This window comes from Meriones unguiculatus, chromosome 6 (assembly GCF_030254825.1).
Source record: "Meriones unguiculatus strain TT.TT164.6M chromosome 6, Bangor_MerUng_6.1, whole genome shotgun sequence".
Taxonomy (NCBI): Eukaryota; Metazoa; Chordata; class Mammalia; order Rodentia; family Muridae; genus Meriones; species Meriones unguiculatus.
In genome coordinates, this window is record NC_083354.1 from 82,651,326 (window position 1) to 82,675,293 (window position 23,968).

At 40.1% G+C, this 23,968-nt stretch overlaps 1 protein-coding gene across 3 annotated transcripts in view; it reads right to left on the reverse strand.

The window, feature by feature from the left end:
* Window positions 1-2,202: 2,202 nt before the first annotated feature.
* Ndufaf2 (NADH:ubiquinone oxidoreductase complex assembly factor 2) overlaps window positions 2,203-23,968 on the reverse strand; it is a 119,595-nt gene continuing 97,829 nt past the window's right edge. For all 3 annotated transcript variants that reach the window (XM_060385703.1, XM_060385702.1, XM_021632761.2), the window contains one exon: window positions 2,203-2,526. In XM_060385703.1, the coding sequence (XP_060241686.1) occupies window positions 2,287-2,526 (240 nt within the window). In that variant the 3' untranslated portion in view covers window positions 2,203-2,286. The remainder of the gene's footprint in view (window positions 2,527-23,968) is intronic.

The following is a 23,968-nucleotide window of genomic DNA, read 5'->3' on the forward strand; positions in this document are numbered from 1 at the left end:
GAGGTCCTGAGTTTTTGTCTTTTTTGGGGGGAGGAGTAATCATTTAAGTTATGTATGTCATGCAGATTAAGGTTTTAAAAGCTTGTTAATTTCAGTAATAGCTAACCATGATAGAAATAGGATATTGCTTCTCAAAGGAAGCCAAGGACTCCTGAGAATGCCGAAGAACCTCTACGTTATTAGCTCGTGGTTGGTCCTACCTCAGCTTTAGGCACTAGAATAATTCTTTCAGCAGTCAGGTGATCTCAATGGTATTGTATCATTGAAACTAAAACTTGCTTATAATGAACAACTGGTCTCCATGGGTCTTGAGAGGACACAGTTTGGATGTCACCAATCTCACAGAAAGATTCAGTGTATTTTGCATATGGACACATTGTAGTTTCAGAATTCAAATATTGAAGCAAAAGATACAGTAGTTCTCAGCCACTAAGGCTGAGGCCCCCTTGGTTTGGCTAATGAAAAGGTGTGTATTTAACTCAAAGTCTGCTTTCTTAACTTATCTCAGTGCCTTAGTGTGGCAGTTTTGTATTAGATGCAAGCTGTTGTTTCTTCAGCTTTTCAAATATTGGTGGAGACTTTGTATTCATGAGATCAGGAAACATTTAAAACATTGGGAAGGGGAGTATTTGTGTACTGGGTGTAAAGCAAGGAAGTTTGGAATTCTCCAGGTAAATTCATCTTTTCTCATTTTTGTTGGAAGAATCTTGTTATCCAGAATTCTTTTTAAAAAGAAATGCCTATTGGTAGCTTTTGGTTTTCTGAAAATTAAATGCAGTTGTTAACCCATTGATGGTTAGAAACAAGCTGACCCATGGCTGTCCAAGCACTTTGCCAAAAATGACAGAGGAAATTAGCCTCTATTTTAGAATGAATGCCTTTAATAGTTACGTCTAGTTACAGGATCACTCTAGTTTATCACTTTTTATTTGGAATAAATATTTAAGGCCAGGTTTTGCATTTCTCAAACACAGTAACAGATGGTCAGATATCAAAGTTTTGAAAATGCAAATGGAACTTGGAAAGTTTCTTTCCTTCATAATTTTTTGAAATCTCAATTGACTTCCACAGCCTCTTCATGCTTTTCTCCAAAGAATATAAACAGTCTGAGAAAGTCTGTTTAAGTGAACTCAGATATGTTTTAATAATGTGGTTAATAAAATAACACTAAAGGATCAATACAGTAGTCATTTGTTCAAGAAATAAATGAGAACTTTCTATGTTGATAATGATAATGATTATTTCCTTATTTTATTTTTTGAGATTATAATTACCTAATTTTCCACTCCATCCAAGCCCTCCCATGTCTCCCCCCCATCCCTACCCCTGCCATCTTTCAAACTTATGGTTTCTTTTTCTTTGTTACATACATTATATGTGTGTATATATTCCTAAATACCATATTCTTAGTCCACAAAGTGACTTGTGTATATATACTTCAGATATAGGCATAGCTAGGCTATATGATTACACCTTGGAATCAAACACTTTTTGTGCTTTAGAAATTCACACAGTGTTAAGCCCATCATTGCATAATTACTCTACATACACCTATAGCTGAGACAGAACAGGAAGGATTTAGCTTTTAAGCGTATACTTAATGTATAAAGGTATACACATGTTCTTTTGTGAGTGAATATTTTCACTCTTGAGACTAAAATCTTAAAATAGGTATAAAGTCTGTCTTAAAAGAGACATAATAAACTTTGAAATGTTCAAATATAGCTAATTAAAAAATGAAATACGGCAAGCAAGCTATTATTCAATACTTAAATTCTACTTTGAATGTTTCACAGCTAGTGGCTTTAAAAAGTCGAAAGGCAGCAAGGCCTGGCATGCCAGCAGAGGCAGGTGGATCTCTGAATTTGAGGCCAGCGTGGTGTACACAACGAGACCTTTAAAGGCACACAATAGTAGGCAAGATTACATCTTATTATGTAGGAGATTCAAATGACTGTTTCTACGTCACCTACCAGCAAACCTATTGCTTATTTATTATATAAGCCTGAGGACCTTACATGTACTGGGTATTCACTGAGGCATAACCCTTGCCAGCATGGTAACCCAAGGAGGGAGATGATGGGTAAATCAAGCATAGGATTCAAATCTAAATACATTTAGGCTACTATACTTAACAACATCATATTGTACATAATAAATAACTCAAGCTTTACAGAACAAAGACTACATATTCAGGAAATATTCAAAGGGGTCAACTTTTAAGTTTTATTTGTTAAAATAACTATATCCATATGAAATGACTTTATTATAGTACATTCATGGATTTTATCTTTTGCCATCTTCTGGCATCCAGGATCCTGGCTGGAAAGTTTGACCAGTGCTGGTGGGAGCCACTGAAGGTTCTTCCTTTCCGAAGTACGGAGCAGAGGCATGCCCTTTAATTTGGGTTGCAGCAGGTGAAGGCAGGAGTTCTTCGCGGGTTTCTTTACCGAGTTTATCTTTTTCGTAAAATTCTTTGCTTTTAATTTTAATTTCTTCTCTGTATTTTTCATTCTTTAGTATTTCCTGCACATACATATAATTGGGAAACATGATTACAATTTTACTTTAAATAATTCAAAGGTTTTATGGAAATAAAGTCAATCAAGATATTAAGACATAACTGCGTTACACGTGTAGATATGTATAGGGTAAGGCTAGAAAGGTTTTTGATCATGTATCATTGCTGAACTGTTCCTTAGTTTATGTTACAAGAGAATGACTGTGGGAATCACAGAAAAATATTTGCTACTCAAAAAGTAAAACAAATGTTGCATAAGAATCTGAACCACTGTACCAAAAGTTTTCAGTGTCACAACTACTTTCTGCCTTAAAGCTAAGTATCAGTGACTTCTTTTCCACTGCAGAGGAAGATGTGTTGGGGTATCCTAGAAGGCTGCTCCTGCCCACCACTCTTGCGTCAAGGGAATTAAGGTGTGAATGCTAATTTGACTTCTACAGTTGCCAGATCTAAGCCCCACCTACTTTTCTTTCCCTTGAGTGGTCTAAAGAGAACAGGAGCAAAGAGTGCAGCATGTCCTAGACACTAGCTACAGCGAGTCATTTTACTACTGGAAAAGTTCCCTCAAAGCTGTTTAATTTGCAGGAAGTTCTACAGCTTTGCTCTTTCCAGGATTTATACTAAAAATTACAACATACCTTTTACTATTGTCTTTTATTGAATCCAAGAGTGTCCTACTTAAGGAGTATCATTACATGTACCATTCAGAAAAGGCAATCAAATCTGTTCAGATTACAGGGTAAGGAGGCAGGAGAAGAGCACCCTTCACCTGACAAGAGTCAGGGTGACAGGAGGAAACTAGAGTACAAGGATAGAAGAGGAAGAACTCCAGGGATCAAGAGAGACAAGTGGAAAGCCAGAGGGCACAGAAAACCAGAAAGGAATGAAACACCCGCATTTCAAAATTAGCTCCCCGGAAGGGGAAATGTGAAGTAAACTGGGAGAGTGGAAAGAGCCTCCCCAAATAACGAAAGAACAACAGCTACAGGGAAACCCAAGATTTTTACAAACATTAAATCTAGCACAGGGGTAAAGTCTGAAAGAGACCCTTCTCCTCTGCAGCAAACTAGCTCAGAAGGAAATCCATCAGACAGGCACTGTAACACCAGGAGAAGGGCTCTGTTGTTAGGGACTAAGTTAGTCTGCGGTCAGAAGACACAAAACAACTATAGTCCTAGGTTCCTTGATTTACCCTGCTGTGTTGGCTGGGTGAGCGAACAGCCAGAGTCATGGAGAAGAGCGAAGTGAGTTCACCCCAAGCAAGCCCCTAAGAAATGTGGACAGTGGGTAATGGGAACTACAGTGGATTTAATGGTTTGGTCTCTTGATCTGTAGCAAGAGGGGAGGCCAGTTGGGTATGGTTTACTATGGAGACCAGGTTTAAGAACTGGGCTTGCTTGGTTCTGTGGCTCTCCCTTTCTGGCACAGCACTCAGTGGTTTATTGGCTTGTTCTCTGAGTCATTAGGGGACTTGTACATTTGCCATGGGTGGGGCACAGACCAAGGACCTTTGGGAGCAAGTAAGCATTCAATGCAGTGGCACCACACGTGTGTGCCTTGGGTGAATACCGTCCAACGGCACTGTCCAACACCTGGTAGGGCTTAGCCTACATTTGAGAGGAGCCAAAAAGTACAATAGGTCATGCTGTAATATACTACTTATCATGGTTAATTTCCTAAACTGGATTTAGAGTTACCATGGAAACACACCACTATTTGTGCCTATGAGAACATTTCCAGAAAGATTTAATGGAAGAGGACAGACCCTTCCTAAATATGGTGGCACTATCGTCAGAGACTGAATAAAAGGACAAAGTGGGCAGAGCATGAAACGTAAGCTTCATGTGCCTGCTGCCCTGCTTTCCCACCACATGGACTGAATTCCCTTTAAGCCCAAACCAAGCCAAAAAAACCCTTCCTCTCTTAAGTTGCCACAGTCACAATAATAAGAAGAGTCAACACAGCCTCCCCTCCTCAACACTGCAGGACCTGGGGTGTAGCTTCTCCAATTCGGCTCTCCTGGGCAGGAGGGATGTTTTATATTTTTTATTCATTTTCATCCTTTTTGTTATTTTCATTTATTTTTATTCTTTGGATTTTTATCTCTCTTTTCTTTTCTCGTTTTTCAATTTTATATTGTTGCTGCTTTCGTTTATCTTTCTTGATCCATTAGAATTTTTTAAATTAAAATAATTTTATTACATTTATAAATTCTAACCTTTTAGTTGACTATTCTTTTGTTCTTTTTAATAGTTTTTGGTGTCTTTTTTTCTCTCTACTGTCTTTCTGTACCTGCTCTTTCTGTGGTGTCACTACTCTATACACCACTTTCACTACTCTGAGAGCTTTTGATGATGAAGCTCTCAGGAGATAGCTAGTCACTAAAAGGACTCCCACACAGAAGTGGAAGGGATATCTATTTAACACATGTGAAAAACTACAAGAAATATGAAGAATGTATCTATCTCAGGTTATAGAGTGTTGGACCAATATAGCATATACAAGGCCCTGTCTGAACCAAGGTGGTGGCACACAGGCCTGTAATTTCAGTCACCTTGAGGTGGAAGCAGAATTTGGCGTTTAAGGTCCTCCCTGGTCCTAGTCAATGCTGGTCCAGTTGAACTAAATGAGACCCTATCTCTTAAAAACACAAAAGCACATTCAATGATACTGAAGTAGATGAAATACTTCACAAAGAATTCAGAAGGTTGTTTCTAAAAGGATAAAAGGTTAACGGACAAAGGAAGATAATATAGGATATGAAGGAGTAAATCAATAGAGCAATAGAGATTCTAAAATAGAATCAAACATTTTGGAAATAAAAAGCTTTGAAAAGCTCAGTTGAAAGTATCAACTAACAGATTATATAGAGTAAAAGTCTATTAGTTGAAAAAGAATTGAAGACAGGATTGTTGGGGGTCAGATAACAATGCAGGTTAATAAAAGAAATTATGATCAGGACACACAAGATCTATGGCATAAGGTTAAGGAACTAAGCTTAGGAGTAATCAGTACTAACGGAGGAGTAGAGGTATAGCCTAAGGCACAGAAAACCCATTTGGGGGAATAATGCCAGGAATCCTCCAGATCTTGTGAGTGATATGAATATCCAAATGCACATGACCAAAAAGAACCCTTCTACATCCTATTACAATTAAACTGAAAAGTACAGAACAAAGAATGAACATTGCAGTGAGAAGTGCCAACTCATAAAATCAAACCCACGAGAGAAAGAACAGCTTTCTCAGTAGAAACTGAAGGCCAGTAGGGCATAGAAGGATGGATTCCAAGCCCTGAAGACAACCCAGACCGCTGCTGCAAGCAATGCATCTTTTAAAATCAATGGGAAAATAGAGATAAGCACAAATTTAAAAAAATTATGATCACAAAACCAGCATTACGGAAGATATGGAAAGGAATCAATCCCACAGACAGAAAAGGAAGCAAGATAAACACAGTTCTAAGAAAAAGTGTAAAAAGCACACTCTAAAGATTAATTTTGTAAACAAACCTCTAAGATAAGCAAGTGAGAAAGAAGTGGACATATATTATTTAGACAACCAGATGAAAAATGGCATGACAGAAACTAGCCAATAATACCCTTGGACAATAACCCTGAAGATAAAGGTCTCAACTCTTGAATTAAAGGACATGAGGTGGCTGACTGGATAAAAACAAACCAAAACAGAACAAAAACAGAACAAAAACTAAACAAACAAACAAAGGCATGGCAATCTGTTTCCTGTGGGAAATTTACTTCATTAGTAAAACAAAACAAAAACTAAAGGATGGAAAATGGTATTTTTTCCAAGCAAATAGAATCTGAAAAGAAGGGATAGCTATATTCATACCTGACAGAATATACTTCATGCCAAGATTGGTCAGAAGAGCCAAAGGAAGTCACTACATTAGACACTATATCAAGAAGATATGATGCCTGTACATATATATGCACCAAACATTAGTCCACAGACAGAAGGGAGAAAAAGCGCCCGATACAGTGACAGTTGATGACTACAGTATTTCATCACTAGAACACCCAGACAAAAACAGCAGAAAAACCCCATAGTTAGATTATACTATAGTCCAAACGTACCTTACTACGTCTACAAACTATCCATCATTAGAACACATTGTTTTTGTCTTTCTAAAAACAAACCATGTTTTGGGCCATAGAGAAAGTCTTAAAAATACAAAAGACTAGCTGGGTGGTGGTGGTGGTGCCTTTAATCCCAGTACTCGGGAGGCAGAGGCCAGCCTGGTCTACAGAGCTAGTTCCAGGACAGTTAGGGCTACACAGAGAAACCCTGTCTCAAAAAACAAAAACAAACAAAAACCCTAATAAAAACAAAACAAAACCAAAATAAAAACAAAACCCAAAGTATGAAATTTCTGCATCTTATGAGATCATAATAGAATAAAACCAAAAATCAATAGCAAAAGAAAGTACAAGCAATAGTCGTAAGGAGCTTAAAACACTTCCGAGTGTCCATGGAGATGGCTCAGAGGGTAAAGATACTTGCCACCACACCTGATGATGTAAGTTTGACCCTGGCCCAGAGAACATCTCCTCCTATAAGTGGTCCTCTGGTCTCAACACAGGAGCACAAACCCATACTTATCACTCTTCAAATAAATACGTGTAATAATAATAATAATAATAATAAATACCTTTGAACAAAGAGTGGGTTGCTGAAGAAATCAGAAGCAAAAACAAACAAACAAAAACTCTGTCAAATAATATGAGAACACAACACACCATAATCTGTAGGATATGAATGAAAGGAGTTCTAAGATGGATGGTTATACTATTGAAAGCTTACATCACAAAATAAACAACAAAACAGATGTCAAATAAATAACCTAATGATGTATCTCATAGTCTCTGAAAAATAAGGACAAATTAACCCTCAAATTAGAGAAGGGAAGGAGATAACCATCAGAGTGGAAAAGACTAAGAGAAAACGAGTAAGGTCAAAGAAAATGTTGTCTCTTTGAAAAGATTAAAAAATTGAGAAGCCCTGAGGTAAAGTGCGAAGGCCCGAGTAAAACAAATGAGAGGACAAAAGATAGCAGTGTCACAACTGATACCACAGACATCCATAGGTATGGAGGATATTTAAAAAGCTGTATGCCAATACACTGGACAATCTAGAAGAAACAGACAAACCTTTAGACTATTTAAGTGGGACATAATAATGTTGATGAACACAGACACAGAAATCCCCAATAAAATATTCTTCAGTTTCCTTGTGAATAACATGGAGATAATGATACTATTTTTGTGAGAACACTCCTAAGGAAAATGGCTGCTGGGTGGGGACAATATAAGAAAGTTCATGCTGATCTAAAGATAGTGGCTGTTTATTCCACTGTATTAAGAAATAAACACCCAATGTCCACCCACACTCCTTTTTTAGCTCCTGTGCTGGGGATTTAAGCCTAGTGTGCATGCATGCTAGGCAAGTGCTCTATTACACGGCTACATCCCTACCCTACTCTATTCCTTTTTGAAACAGGGAAAGGTGCTCATGCAATGTAATCTTCACATTTCCAACCAAGATGATGCAAAATTGGTACAATAGTCTTTTTTTACCAAAAGAAAAAAAAAAGTAGAAAATGTAAAAAAGTAGTAGTCAGCGCCCAGCTATGCCATCTGCAAGGTGAGGGATAAAATGAGGTAATCCCTGTCTTGCTCTGTATTTTTCCTTGGACACACACAGGGTTCTAGGACCCAACCAAGCAAAGACGGCATCTCATTGAGCCCAAGCGATAAAGGCAGTTGCTTTGGGAGACTTAAGAAACATGAAATACACTTGGCATACTATCAAGTTCTAGATTCCGCACAGGTCCCACTTGAGTGTTCAGTAGGATATAAGCTGAGTATGTGTAATGTGAGACCCAGCAAAGCCAGCCGGGAGGACTTCTGGCCAAGGATACGGCAGAGCAGTAAGACGAACCACTGCTGGAGCTAGACTGGATTAGGAGACATCCAAGTTCTACCAGCCAAGGAGCCTTCTAAGCACCTGGGGCAATCAGCGCGAAGACCTCAGGAGCGCCACTCCTCAGACTGAACGCAAACTGGCGTAAGCGAGAAGTATGCTCTAGATCTGCGCTGTTTAGGACTGTGCCACATATGACTTGAATTTAACTTACTTGGAATAAAAAAGATTTAGAAATCACAAACTATTTAATAGCCAAATGTATATAGTGGCCACCATACTGGAAAAGAGAGAAACCCCACCTCATTACAGAATCTCTTGTTGGACTGCACTGTTCTGGCCTTTATCCACTAGAACTTAAAAATAAGCCTCCAGAACTTTGAGGTGATTCACACGTCAATCGATGGTCCTTGGGACACAACTCAGAAAGATGACAAAACCCACACACTAAACAAAGGAACGCCTTAGTATTCACGTGCAACCGAGATGAGAAGAAAGTGGGATACAAAATCAGCCAAGAGTAATAAACCTACAAATAACTGAATCAACAAGTAAGGACTTCGTGACAGCTACAGAAACATGCTTAGCTGTGAAGGCTCAAGGAGGAAAGAAGGGAAGTAACCAGAACCAAGTGAATACTGGAGGTGAAAAGTATACAGTGAAAACTTTAATGGTGTTTAGCAGCTGATCAGACACAGTATAAGAATCTGAAAGCAAATAGTGGAATATTTTCAAACTGAAATGAGAGACTTACAAAGTATAAAAACTAAATTAGCCTGAGTGAGGTGTGGAACAACAAGAAGTTGCTCACTATACAAGTAACTGGAACACAGGAAAAAAAAAAAAAGAAGAAGAAATAATGATCAAAATATCCAAAGGGGAAACAAATACAAACTCACATCCAAGAAACTCAATGTGCCCCAATCAGGATAACCGCACACTGAATTGCACCAAAGTCAAACTGCTAAAGAGGAAAAGGAAACACTGATGTGACATAAAAAAACAAAAACAACAACAAAACAAAAAAACCTGAAACTGGGGGTGATGGCGATGGCACATGCCTGTAACCCCAAAACTTGGGGAGGAAGAGACAGGAGGATCTCTGTGAGTTCGAGGCTACCCTGGACAGCCAAAGAACAAGCCAAGACTACACAAAGAAACCCTGTCTTGAAAAAGAAAGGAAGAAAGAAAAAAGAAATGAAATGTCACAGTGTTCTCTGAGAAACAGTGGATGTGCTAGAAAGGAAGATGGCTTGAAAGCACTTGAAAAAGGAGACTGCAGACACAGAACTCTCATCCTGTGACACTGCTCTCCAATAAAGGAATATAAGAAACATTTTCACACAAACAGAAGCTAAACTGATCACAAACAAATCTGAATATGGGAAACATTAGATGAAATACTTTAGCTAGTGGGAAGTCCTACAGATAGAAATCTGAAGCCATGCAATTGGATGATGAACCCCATAGGGAAGGATCGGAAGGAAGGACTTCACAGAGAAACTCACAGAGTTTCTAGGCACTTTGCTAGGTGTTGGGTATTCTAGAATTCTGTCCGTGCCTTTCTAGTTCTCAGAAAATATGAAGACCGTCAGAACACTGTCCAGGGACTGTGTTCCTACCATAGCAAGTCCTCGAGCTTTGCAGACCTAGTTGAGGACAGCGCCCCCTGGAAGGAAGGACTGCTAAACCCATTTGCAGCCCTCAGCCTAATAGCTCTGTGTGCATTACTTACTTTTCTCAGCACTGTGTCTCAATACCCAAGCCACAAGCAACTGCAGGGAGGAAGGCTGTGCTTTGGCTCAAAGAGTGAGGGGTACTGCCTGTCAAGGTGGGGAAGCCATGGCTGCAGGATCACGGAGGTAGAAGTGTACAGCTGGGACACCTCAGTTTCTCACATCTTGGCAGAACAGGAAGCACAGAGAAGCCAGGAAGCTGGGCTAGACTATAAAAACATCAAGACACATTCCTAGCAACTTACTTCCACCTCCATCGCTCCACACCTGTTCTTCCAAAATAGCATTCTAAGGATCTAGTGTTCAAGCACAAGCCTATGGGGACATTCCACATTCACAATTACCTTGAGCCTACCCTTCTTCCAGCTAAGGAAAAGCACCTGCTTGCTCTTCACGCCATCCACGCTCTACACCATGTTCTGTGGCCCTTGACATGGAATTTTGAGCAGTATACCAACAATGGTCCTTTGATTCAGTATGAAGCCCAGTCTCATAGAATTAACAATCACAGAGTAATGCGTGAGGTCAACCCCATTCTGGGACAGTGATATGGAGTCCCATGGAGTGGATAGTTGAAGAATGAATATTATTCCCTGTCAAGCTCAACAAAGAAACTATACTGACAATGGAGACAGAGTGAACTCAACCAAAAATCTATATGCCAAGTTGTTCTTTAAGTATGTTTATGGATGACCAGTATCTTGTGATAACTCTCATTTGAACAGACAGCAGAAGTTGTTCAACTGTAGCCAATATGCTTACATTTGTTTTTTGGAACCTCACTTTGGTGAAAAACTGACAGATCCATTAGTATTACCTGTTGTTTGAATTTATAGATTACTTTATATGTCAAAATTGAAATATTAAATGTCATTGTGGAGGATGAGATACAAAAGCAAAAGGAAACAGTCTGGATGCCTTCAAAATGCTCACCATATAAGATAAAGATACAATGGCTATTTTTCTGATATGATTCATTAATGCGAACTCAAGCTCCTCGAAGGTGTTCAAGTCTCTGTAATGCCATTACTTGCTAAGAGTCCTTTGGGTAGCTGTACTCAACGTTGCAAATTGATACATGAATCATAATGCCAAAAAGCTTTTAAAGTTTTTTTTTTCCTAAGGCTTAAATATGCACTCTACTAATATGCTGACATATAGTTCAGTCACAGACATTAGGCATGATATAATCAGGATAGTTATCTCACTTCTATCAGTCTTTTATGTGAAATTCTAATACAGCAGCATTTTCTACGATGGTGAGGAAATTAGCTCTATCCCATGGTTATAGCTGTAGGAGGTCTTCAGTAAGAGAAACAGGAATTTGAACTATAAAACAAATGGTAGAATAGATGAAAGGTCCCCACAATAATGTGTCACAAGAGAGAAAGGAAACCAAGGCAGTGGAAAGCTGGGCCTCGGAACGGGGCTCTAAATCTGAGAAGAGCAAGAGAGCTGAAACATGCTCTCTGGTGAGGCTCTCATGACTGGAGGGAACCTCAGGTGACCTGATGGGTTCTGGGACAAGGAAGGGCTAAGAAATATCTGAGCAAGTCCTAACGATTATCCAGAGGGTTCTACCCCAAGGTAGACGTGCAAATGAACAATTCCGAGTCTACGCCACTAAGTGGAACTGAATGTTTAAGTGCAGGTCAAAGCATGCACACAGGAACACTCAGGAGTACCATTAGGAGTATGCCCAGTAACAAGGAAAGGGAAATCATTCAAGACATAGGTCTCTAATTTTTAACATTTTTGTGTGATATATGCATAATAAAAATAAGTAACTGTCTCCATTATGTCAGGATCCCACCCCTCCCTCATCCAGTTTTTATGTTTAAAATTTTCAAATTAGCAACTGAGACTTAGTCTATCTTAGACTCAGTTTTTCTGTAATGCTTTATGGATGCACATGTTGACGGCTGATGCCAAATTTAAAAGATTCTATATAATGACCTTTGTGTAATTTTGAAGGTCATTATTATAGAATCTTTTAAATTATTTGTGTAATTTTGAGGGAAGGGAGCTTGGGACTGAACCGGGGCCTTTTACATGCTAAACATATGCTCTGCCACTGCCGTTATCCCCTCAGCCACACCATTTTCATATGAATGTGCAAAGCAGCGGGACAGACTGATGATCAGCCTTCTATTAGGCTAGCAGAAAGTTTGCTTTGAAATTGCCAGAAATCTAATCAGGAAAACAAAAACAAAACAAAACAAAACAAAACAAAACAACCTGCCTTGCCAGGCCACAGACAATGCAGCCAGTCCTGATGAGACCTGATAGACTAGGGTCAGAAGGAAAGGGAGGAGGACCTCCGCTACCACTGGGCCAGGGGAGGGGCATGGGAGAAGAAGAGGAAGGGAGGGTGGGATTGGGGGGGGGGGGATGAGGGAGGGGGCCCCAGCTGGGATACAAAGTGAATAAATTGTAATAAATAATAATAATTAGAATAAAAAATAAAAATTAAAGCTGATACAGGTTAAAGACTCTTACACATTTCATGTCAGAGCCTGATTCTTAAGTTCAAGCTTCATGTACCTGAGGCATATGTAGCTACCAGAACCTGAAAATTCTAAGTACAACAAGCTTAAGTGTGTTCATATATAAGTTTAAAAAAATGCCAGAAATCAAAATACAGTTTAGATAAATTTAATAGCATTTTACGGTTAGAAACCTTCTTATGGATAAACAAGCAAGACACAGGAATCAGATTCAGGGACACACCATTGAATTCTTTTTAGGTTTTTCTTCAGGAACAAAACTTTGCCTCATTTTATCAACTTCAAATTTTACCACACACAGAAAATAAGAATGGGAATTTATAAAATGTTACCACTTAAAATTATAATACATTAACAGATATTAGCACCACACAGAGGAGAATATAGAAGATTAAAAGTAAGGAAAATTTTGGTCTTACTGAAAGAAATAATTTTAAAATGTTTACATTACTAAGTGCTAATTACACTCTAAAATTTATCTCTCACCAGGCATATGCCATAAACAGGATAAATAATGTTACCAGCACCATTAGTTTCTTTCCATAATTTAAACTATACATGCGAAGGAATTTGTTTAAAATTGTAATAAACACTTTAACATGAGTGTATTTCCTTTGAGTCAAACAAAAAAAATTATAAATACAAAAGGATTTAATCAACAAATTAAAAGTGAGATTTGGCCAAAAGTATGTTCCTGAACGCCATATTTAGGACAGCCACAAAGGTGGGTACAGATTATGCTATTAATATACCACAGAGAGCCATACTTCAACATTTCCACAGTGGGAACTTTCTAAACTGAATATGCCTGTGTATGTGGAGGTTGGGATTGAACTCATGACCTCTACCACCACCACTGGGCTACATCCCATCCCCTGGCAATTCTTTTTGACATTACTTTTGTAACATGCTGAGAAAAATTCAACTTGGCAAATACTGTGTTGAAGTCTAAGCTTGAAAATACAGTTCAGTTGTTTAATTAAACTACCTTCCCTTGTTCTGCACATTGAACTGTCAGGACGAAACAGTACGTTACTAGATGACCCCTTTTCAGTCTAGAAACGAGAGAAAAAGGGGAGGTGCACAGGTCCCCCAAATTATGTTCAGACCCAAGTAAAGTCCTGACATGTTAATCAAAGATCAATTAGTCTTGCCCAGGTGGTAGGACGCACCAAATGGACAAATAAATAAGCTCTCCCACTCAGGTTAGAGTGCTAGCACCGGGCTGCAAGCACATCCATTAGAAGCAAATAACAGTCAAGGGAGTTAGGCTCCAGCAGATGCCGCTCGGCTGTGTGTTCTTGCCAATCACTTCTGTGCCTCTGCCAAATCAATGTCACAGTTAATTTATTCACTTTCAAATCCATTGCAAACATCCTCTGATCAATTACAGCAATGAAAATGTACACCGAGTTTTGTTGTTTTGACATGCCTTCTTGAACTCTCCTTCTGCACCCCCCCCACGTCTCTAATTACAAGAAGTTAATCTCACTGTTTCTTGTTATTTGAGGGGACAATTGTAAGGTTTGTTTATGTTCTTTGCTGGTTAAGAATTTCTGGCACTGAGTTTTCTGTCTTTGAACTTGAGCCAGATTAATAATTAAATCTTGAAATGTCACTAAAACGAACTAATCACAGAGCTCAAGTCATTAATAGTTCTGCAATGGTATTTCCTTTAATAAAAGAAATTAACTTCCCCATGTATACATATAAAAAAAGCTTCTGAGCATAAAGACACCATTATTTAATAGAAAAAGAAACTTAGTATTTAAACACTAATAGAAAATAAGTTACTTAGCTTTAATTGAACTACTCTGGCAGAAGACAAAGAAAACCTTGCTCTCTAATATGAAAGGGAGGTGGGGTGGAAAAGACTATAATTCCTGGAAGAAAAGGCAATGCTGGAACTCCCTGGCTTTCTTCTGAGAGAGGCAATGATGTGGCAGAGAAGCAAAAGCCAGGGAGAAAAAAAAAAGAGAAGGCGCCCTCTGTGAGTGGCTGCTGGAGAGAGAAAAGGGTTCTCTTCTGTGCTGTGAGATGGAAGAAGAGCGGGGCAAGTGAGCATGCAGTTAGAGTCACATATGTGAAGGCTGTCCAAAGAAATGAATGCGCTATGGTCGCAGGCTGCACTGCTTAGGACTTGATGCAGGACAACGCAGGCTGTGCAGTTAAAGAGACGCCCACTCACCTCTGCATTGTCTGTTCTCCCATGCTCAGTCAATAGACTGAGCACCTACCCATCACAATTGTGTTCTTACGAACTGTGCAGGGGAGAGCAAGCCGGGGTGGTGCCTTGCTGTAATTCTGATCTAGCTAGGTGTCAAGACTCAGAAAAATGGCCATCATGTGGCTAATGCCTAGGGGTCCTATTTTCGCATTCAATTATTTACTGGTTCATTCATATGCACCACAGAGTAGAATGAAAGGACATATTTTTAACCCTGTGTTCAAGGAACTAACAATCTTGGGTAGAAAGATAAGTACAAATGTAATAAATTAGAATTAGAATTATAACACTATTGAGAAAAGGATGTTTGGGAAATGCATTAGAAAAGGTTGTCTCCTGAAAATTAGTCACACTGAGGGGGCTAGTAGGCCAAAAATAGTTTCTTGGAGAAGGTCATGCTTGAGTCTTAACCTATTTACAGGAATTAATCAGAGACCTGAGAGGAACTGGCCACTGAAGGAAGAGGTGTACACATTTAGAGGGCTGAGGAGGAGAGCAGCGCAGTGAGTTCATAACACTTGAATGGACTCAGAGAACACAGGACTCAGACATGCTGACTCTTGCAGGACAGTCTCAGGACATTAGGTTTCATTCTGAAGGCATTAGTGAAACTTTGAAAAAGCTTAGACTTTGAGGCAAGGACAGGATTCCAGAGAAAATACAGATTTTTAGGTAAATTTGAATTTCAGATAAACTTCAGAAGAATTGCTTAGTATTTATACCCTAAATACTGCATGGGGCAAACTTACACTTAAAATTAATTGGTTATTTGCAATTAATGTTTAATGGGCTATGCTATATTTTTATTTGTTTAATCTACAATCATGAATACAAGATTTCCATCTCACTTCACTTTTTAAAACACGACTATGGCAACTGTGCAAATTGGACTCAAAGGTGAGAAGGGCAGAGGCACACAACCTAGAATAGGAAAACAAAATAGGGTGTTACTACCACAGTGCAAGTGAGCGGTTATTAGGCCAGAAATCACACAGTAGAAGTGAGGAGAGAAGACGGCTGCATGCATGCAATTTGTTATAAAGCACGGAGAGAGGAAGGCGGGGAGAACTACTCCCATTTTAAAGGAGTGACTGCAGAGCATGATGGGCACCATGGCTGGAAAGAGACGAGAGCATATGCCGATCCTCGGCATCTGGAAAGGTGAGGTTGAACCCAACCTGAGCTACAACATGGAAGAAAGAGATGTGTGTGTTTTACATATCAGACATATCAAATGACATGTCTATAAAATATTCAGGTTCTTTTAGCAAACTGTCAGCTCCTTTGTGGCTAAACCTCCAAGTACTTTGGGCCTCAAGTGATTCAGCCATAAGCCCTCTCCTTTATTATACTCTCTGTGGATAACTGTTTCTCATGCTGTAAGTTTAAACACTATCTCCATAGGCTGAACAATCTCAAATTTAAACTTTCAGCCCTGTCTGTTTCCTAAGATCCAGAATCCTGTCAAACTATATAGCCCATTAAGACATTTTGAGTTAAATATGCCCAAGGACCACAGAGGCTCCCGGGACTAGTTCAAGGTTACACAACTAAGCTGTACTTGAAATAGGGATCTGCTTCCACCTGCCACCGCTGGATACAATTCTTCATAAGCCACTCCCAAAGCTGTCCATTCGGCTGAGACCAGTGCAGTTCTGCACATCTCCAGTGTTCCCCTGATGCCTGGGTCCTGGTCCACTGGCCTCTCGTTCCTACCCTCATCTGCTAGCCTGCAGACCAGTTAGTTCCAAGGCAGCAACCATCAACATGCACAAACAGCCCTGAGAGTTAATTATCACTCTTGAAATAGTTCTGTCACCATCAAATGTTCACCAGTGGGCAGGATCCGATGAAGAGGTGGTGGAGGTAGGAGGGGGAAGGTAGGAGGAGTTAGACGGGGAGGAGGGGCTGGGGGAGGAAGAGGGAGCTGGGAGGATGGCAGGTAGCAGTGCTCAGATGGGTTAACAGCTTCCTGACATCAGTGTGCACATCTGTAGTCTGTAACACTGTCCCTGCGTCCCTCCCATTCTACATCTACCAGCTGAATCTTAACAGCTCTCCAAACTGCATCTTGAAGTCTGAATTTCTCTCTGACTCTCTTTCCAATAGCATTTCCTGCTTGGACTATAGGTACCTTCTAACAGACCTCCTCCTTGGGCCATATGGCCAACAGAGGGTGACTTTTCATGCCAGTTCTCTTTAACAAACTTTTCATGCGTTATTAGAAGCTACATCAGATTTGCATGTGGCAGATATAGGAGACTCATGAGATCCTTCCCAGCTGCAGGGGGAGCTGTGACGAGGCAGCTTGCTTGCATCTGTCCACAATGCTAGCAGGTGCACCCTTAGGAGAGAGAGGGCTACCTCACTAGTGCTTTAAGGGCTGCCTAGCCAGTGATGAAAACAGGCAGGGGCATAAAGCCAGGCCACAGCAACCAGATGGGCAGTAGGAACAGTCTAAGGACCCCGCTGGGCTGGCCAGAGCTGTGCTGGGTGTCCACCAGCGTTTGACTTTGTTCTTTGTTCCCAATATTTCCTTCTTTCTTTCACAAGGATATCAACTAAACACCTTCTACTGCAAGTCCATCTCAGGTCTACAGTCAAAGAACCAGCCTCCCACAGGGTCTGACTGTAGTCTTGCCCTTCAATCACATCCTCTAGTACCCTCCAGCCCCACTGGCTGCTTCTGTGTTCCTCTGCACATGCCACTGGACCCTTTCTACTTGGAAGGGTTTTCTTCTGGTTATTTACATGGCTAACTGAGCCTTGTGGTTAAGGCAAGGGCACGACCTAAAGAGGGCTCCCCTTGTTAAACTATGTAATAATTGTCTCAGAGTAAAACTAAGCAAAATGGCAGAAGTAACAAAATTCATGTGCCACCCTTGCTCTTCCATCCTGGTCTCTTCCTTCTTTTCTAATCTTTTATTTAAAAAAACAAACAAAACAAAGTCAAAACAGATTTTCTGCATACTTTTCATTTTTTTCCATAAAACAGGCAAATTATCTATTGAGCCATTCTTCATCTATCATTCCCACTCATATACAATCAATTTTTTTTTGTTACTTTACTTGCTTGAAACTATATCATGGCAGTAACTTCATACTGCTCCACTTCTGTCATATTTAGTCTCTAGGGACTCCCTTGTGTGGCCGTACCTTTGTTCTTGTCTGATAACTGAGTGGATTTCAGGAAGTTGCATTGCCAAGGCAGAAGGTAAATGCACATGCAGTTTGGTGGCCATCAGGCAGTGAGTTTCTGTCAGCTCTTTTTGGCTCTTTTCCCTTTTGTCCCTCACACGTAGTGCCTAGCACAGGGCGGAGCATACAATGCATAGTCGGCATGTACTTGCTGACTGAATGAATTGGCTCTGCACGCTGCATTGTATTACACATGCAAAGCTAAGCTTAAAGAGCTAGCAATTAAGAATAAACCGTGTTTCATCGTTAATAAAATAAATTATGGTTCTAAATAACTTTACAGGCCTTCATAATGACAAAAATGTCATATATTCTTGAAAATTGAAAAAAAGATATTTATACTCTTAGGAATGTGTATTATTTTTTAAAAATTAGTGTGGCAAAGATGATGCTTTGAAATTGGGGAAATTTATCTTTGTGTACTCTTCACTTGTCAATCATTAAACATTCGGTTTTGAATATATCACCACTCAAATACAGCATTCCTACGTTAGGTTAAAGTAAGAAAGTTTAATAATCAGCCAACTTTTTAGGCTCCCATTCCTCCCCCCACCCCCACCCCCGCCCCGAGAAACAAGTTATAATGATGGTTATATTCCCTACCTAGTACATATTAAGTAATGCACGGGGTAGCACATCTGCACTAACAACACAGATGTGACAGATCACAATACCCATCCAAAGCGCCTGAGACCAACTGAAACATGCCAACAGGGACCAGACAGCTTAGAAAGCCTCCTCATGTTTCCCTCTTTGGGAAGAGGTAGTTCAGGAAAGCAGGTGGGTAAGTGAAATCAGGACACCTGCCCTCTACCCATATGGCCCACACCCACCAGATAGAAAAAGCATTTCCCTTCCTATTATAGTATTGGAGAAGAGAGGAATAAAAAACTAGGCTAGGTAAAGGGGAAGACAGGGGCAGGGGTCAGGGAAGGTGACCTGTGACTACCCAGAAGTACAGCAGGGAGGCAAACACTATGGAAGCCTAACAGCAGCACCCGCCTTAGGCATGATAACTAGCGCTGGCAGCCAGACAGTTGGAGCTCCCTGAAGCAACGATACTGGGAGGAAAGTGGAATTCTCCAAAGGGCAGCATCTGATGAAACTAGCTGAAATGATATTGTGGGAGGGATAAAGGAACAGTAGAAGGAACCACGGTGGCGGCTCTTCTCCTAAGAGAGACTGAAGAAGGGAGCACATTAATTAGGATACAGTGGCCTCTGAAGGTCAGGCAACCAAGTGCAAGCTCAAATGGGTATCAGTGGAGTTGGGCTTCTTTCAGGATTGGTGCGAGGAGTGAAAGAGGCTCAGAGATGATGTCCCTCATGTCCCACTGATGGAGACTAGAAGATGAAATAACAAAGTCAGGTGAGAATTCTCATCGGAGTTGTGGGAGGAATCAGAATGGAAGCTGGGAGCTGGGAAGATGGCTCAGGGGTAAGACTCTTGTCAAACAGGCCTGGTGATCCAGGTTTTATCCCTAGATCTATGCGAAGGCAGAAAGAGAGAGCTGATTTCACAGTGCTATCCTCTGCCCTCCACACTCATGCCAGGTTAACAAGTGCCCTATCCTTTCAGCAATAATATTAAAAGACAAAATCACTAGGAAATAAGAGCAAAGGAGAGAAAAAACAAAACAAAACAAAACAAAGGCAAAGAAGGAACTCACAGATGAATCCTTCAACCTCTGCAGCCAGGGACTGTTCTAGATGCTACAGAGGCAGCAGGGCCTGACCACAGAACCTGTTGTCGAGGCTCAGACTCAGAGAAAGAGATGAACTAGACAGTCCACAGCTAGGGACTGTACATAAGCAGCTGAATGCTGTTGCTGTGTCCTGGTTTAGTTTTGCCACCTAACAACCTGGAAATCTAAAGTAGTAAGACAGCACTTGCAAATGTGTTAATTAGAATCTTTCTGGAGCTCTTAGCTCCTTCAGGATGTCCTTTTTTTGCCTTTTCTCAAAAGGAAGACTGCTTTTTCTCTACAAAATACTTTTAAAATACAAGAATCTAAAACAGAAACTTATGAAGTACAAAACATAAATCTCTTACACTTTTATTTCTACTGCTAAAAATCAGGGCGATATCGTTACATACTTTTCCTTCATGGGATTTGTACATTGCAAAGTGGATACAATGTATCTCATTACAGATATACTTGTTAATATAAATAAAACCCACACAGACTGCATACTGTCGCATCATTTTTCACTTAATGTTCTTCAGCTATCTGCGCGTGTCCATGGAGAGGAACACATTATTCACTGGTTACTTAGCTAACAAACCACTGTGTAGAGGAAGTGGTACATTCACTCAACCCCTTGTGGATGCATGTTTAGAATACTTCATATTTTATGAATACTACATCTCCATGTAAATTTTAGCTCATTTGCCATTTGTTTCTTGGCATAACTTCTTAGACCCTGAACTTCTAGATCAGAAAGTATTTGGTACTTGAAAAACTTGTATGAGGCACTAACTTATATCTGTAGGTATGGTGAATGAGAACAGGCATTTCCCCATAGTTTTGTCAATTAAAAAAAATGTTTCTTGTCCTCCCTATACATTTGGTTTACCTCTTTTCTGTATTTAGGGTTTCAGTTCTAACTACAGAAACTCAAAAGTGCCTCAGGCTGTCAAACTGCTCCGCCCTACGGTGTGTGGTTTTGGTGTTGGACGGCTGCGCATCCTGAATGCTTCTTTCGCCATCAGTCCTCTGCCTGGTCATCACCTCTCCAGAGCAGCTTTCCTGAACTTTTGCCCCACATAAAGAAGGCCGTGTCTGTTGTTTGTCTTCGGCTTCTGCTTCTCTCTCAGAGTCCTTTTGACATTTGCAGTGATTCATTTTGAGCACACATTAAAAGTGACTTTCCAAAGTACAAGCTTCATGACGACCCTGATGCTGCCAGGGTCATACACATCAGCATCCATCTGACCAATATTCTCAAAGGCAGCTGGATTAACCTTTAATTAAAAAATTAACTTTTTAATTCTCTTAAAAAGTTCAGAAGGAGAAAGTGAATTTTTACTTCCAAAGAAGTAAGTTTTGGCACTGCTGGGCCTAGACTATCCAGGGACCCTGCGGAGGGGCTTGGTTTAATACTGTAAAGCTGCCGAGCCAGGCAGGCTGTATCTAGTCTCGGTTAAGAATTGTTAATGTAGTTTCATGATATCTAAGAGGGCTTCATACCTCAAGAAACTTGATGGCTGCAAGATTACTAATTTACCTCTGAAAATGAATAAATGTCATTCAACAACTCTGGAGTAAAAGGAGGAATGTGATGTTGGAGTGCTCAAAGAGTTAGGAGCCGTGAGGAAGTTGTGACTGAATTTTTACTGCTAGTCACTCTGCAATGACAACCATTCTCTTATTTAAAGGAAAGCGACATTTCCTTCAAGTACTTAAATATAAACTTGAGCAATAGTGATGGTTGGTTCCTGACTATTAGTCAGGTAATCAGGACAGGACGGCATCAGAACAGGGTCATGCTTTGCCACTTGCTAGCTAAGAGTTCATGTCATAAATGAGTTACTTCCTTATTTTCAGGCTGGGACCAAAAGGCTTTAACTACCAGGCTGTGTGGGACATTTTAGAGCACTCTTTTGAGAGTGTCTCTTCCCTGGGTAAAGACGCTGTTGTCATGTCTGACCCTCTCAGTCCCACTCCTTGGACTCACAGGATACAGGAAAAAAGCTGACTCCTGTAACCTGTCCTCTGACTTCCATACCCATACTGCTGGCCAAGAGTGCCTCACCCAATGTGGGGGGGGAAAAAAGGAGTACCCATCTCATTCCTTTTCTTTTATACTAGGTATCTTATAAACATGGCAGGAATTAGCATAGCTCTTATTTGAAAAATTTTCTAATACATATAACAGTTGATATCAGAAAGCCTTTAGGTTGAACAAAGCTGGGTTAAGTGTAACCTGATAGCATTTATATTTTATGTTTAAGCAATATTTATTATGTTTAAGCAATATTTATTTATTTTAGATTGTGTGATGGAAAGGCTAGCTGGCCTTGGGACTCTTGGGCTTGCTTCTCAAGGGGAAACAATGTTTCCTTAGGTAAAGCCATTTTACTACTCACTTATTACCTGCAAATATTTTGCCAATACACAAATAACTTTTGTTAACAAGTTTCACACTAGTGTGATAATGTCACAGCATTAAAAAATTGTAGCATTCAAACAGCTAAAAAAGAGTACACAGTATAAATGTGGCAAAAACAAAAAATGGTGATAAAAATGCAGAACTCACTCCATTAAGAAGACATCATTAGTGAGGCTACTTTAGACAAAAACTAATAAGTGTTTTTATGATGAATTGCCATGTAATTTGGTGAGAGCTGATAATGCAATTAGTCTGATTTTGTGGGGGAGACAATTACTGAAATTGTGTGCTTATCAGTCCTTGTGAAAACATACCTTTTTCCCGTCTGAAAAAGTAAGACTGTCAAAATACACAATTATAGAAGAGCCAGAAATAGATGGGAAGAAGACAGGGCCTGTCATAAAAACTTCATTTTCCTTCTGAACATTTCACCCTATATCCAGTTGTGCAATTAAGAAAACCCTGCATTTTACTGGTACATATCAAGAACTTTATACACTGAAAATGAAAAGCAAAATTTAAAACCTAAATATATTTTTATTCTCTGAGTACAAGTGAAATAAAAGTATTTTAATAAGATAAACTGGGCAAATCTAAATGATGGCATTTATTTTAAACAAAAAGCACTATTTTCATTTTTCCATCAGAAATGACACATATATATGTACACACACACACACACACACACACACACACACACACAGAGGCTTTAAAAATGAAAGTCAACCCTGAGCTGACCCCCAAGCTAGATCTGACTTGAAATCCTTCTCCCTGATGACTAGCTAGCGTGGCATGACAACCCACGGGTGCAGTAGTGGCATACACAGTTTGGTGGTAACCAACAGCTCTCTAATTGGACTTAAGACCCACTCAACAAGCAACAGAAGGGAAGTCATAGCTGGTATGGAAACATAGTCAACTGCCCAGGGCTGGTGAAGTCCTGGATCTTGGAGGAGAATCTGCAATTGCCACTTTACAAAACCAGCATAATCCCCGACTATATTCTTAATATTTGTGTTTATATCCACAGAGCACTCCTCACTCCTCAAGGAAAATCCCCTTTGCAAGAGATGAAGACCATTACAGAAAATCACAATCAAAATAACACCTTGTGGAGCCCCAGTCCCAATTGGCAGCTACGACACAACCCATTTACAGGGAAAGAAAGTCACTCAACACCTTCATTAGATCAACTTGTACAGTTGAAGGCTACTCCAAGCTTGTTATTGAAAATTAACCTTAGGGTGTCTAAATGACCTGGGCAAGTCCCCAGAAACTCTCCTGCATTTCATTCCCCAGAAATGTTCTTGGTCACCAAGGTTTCAAGCACTCTGGTATGCCAGCTCAGCAGTGTTCTTAATGAACATACTGTTTCGTGTCAGCATAACTGAAGTGCAGCCAGGTTACAAAATGCGTAGACGGGTTGAATGTAATGACCTGGTACTGACCGCTGCTGGTTTGAGCTCACGTCTGCTACAGGCAATTTTGGTTTTGGTATAGCTGATGCTGAATAAAGGATCCCAGGGAACAGGAGCATAACACAGCAGAGTTAAAGTGGGAGTCAGCATGTGCTCTGTTACTGGCCACAGCACTGGGTGCCAGGCCTTCTGAGGAGGCAAGGCAAATGTGTGCAGGTTATCTGGATGGGCTTCACCTACTAGAGAAAGGCAGCATTCCTCCCTCAGCTCCCACCCTACTGACCAAGAGTTAGTCGTATGGGAACTC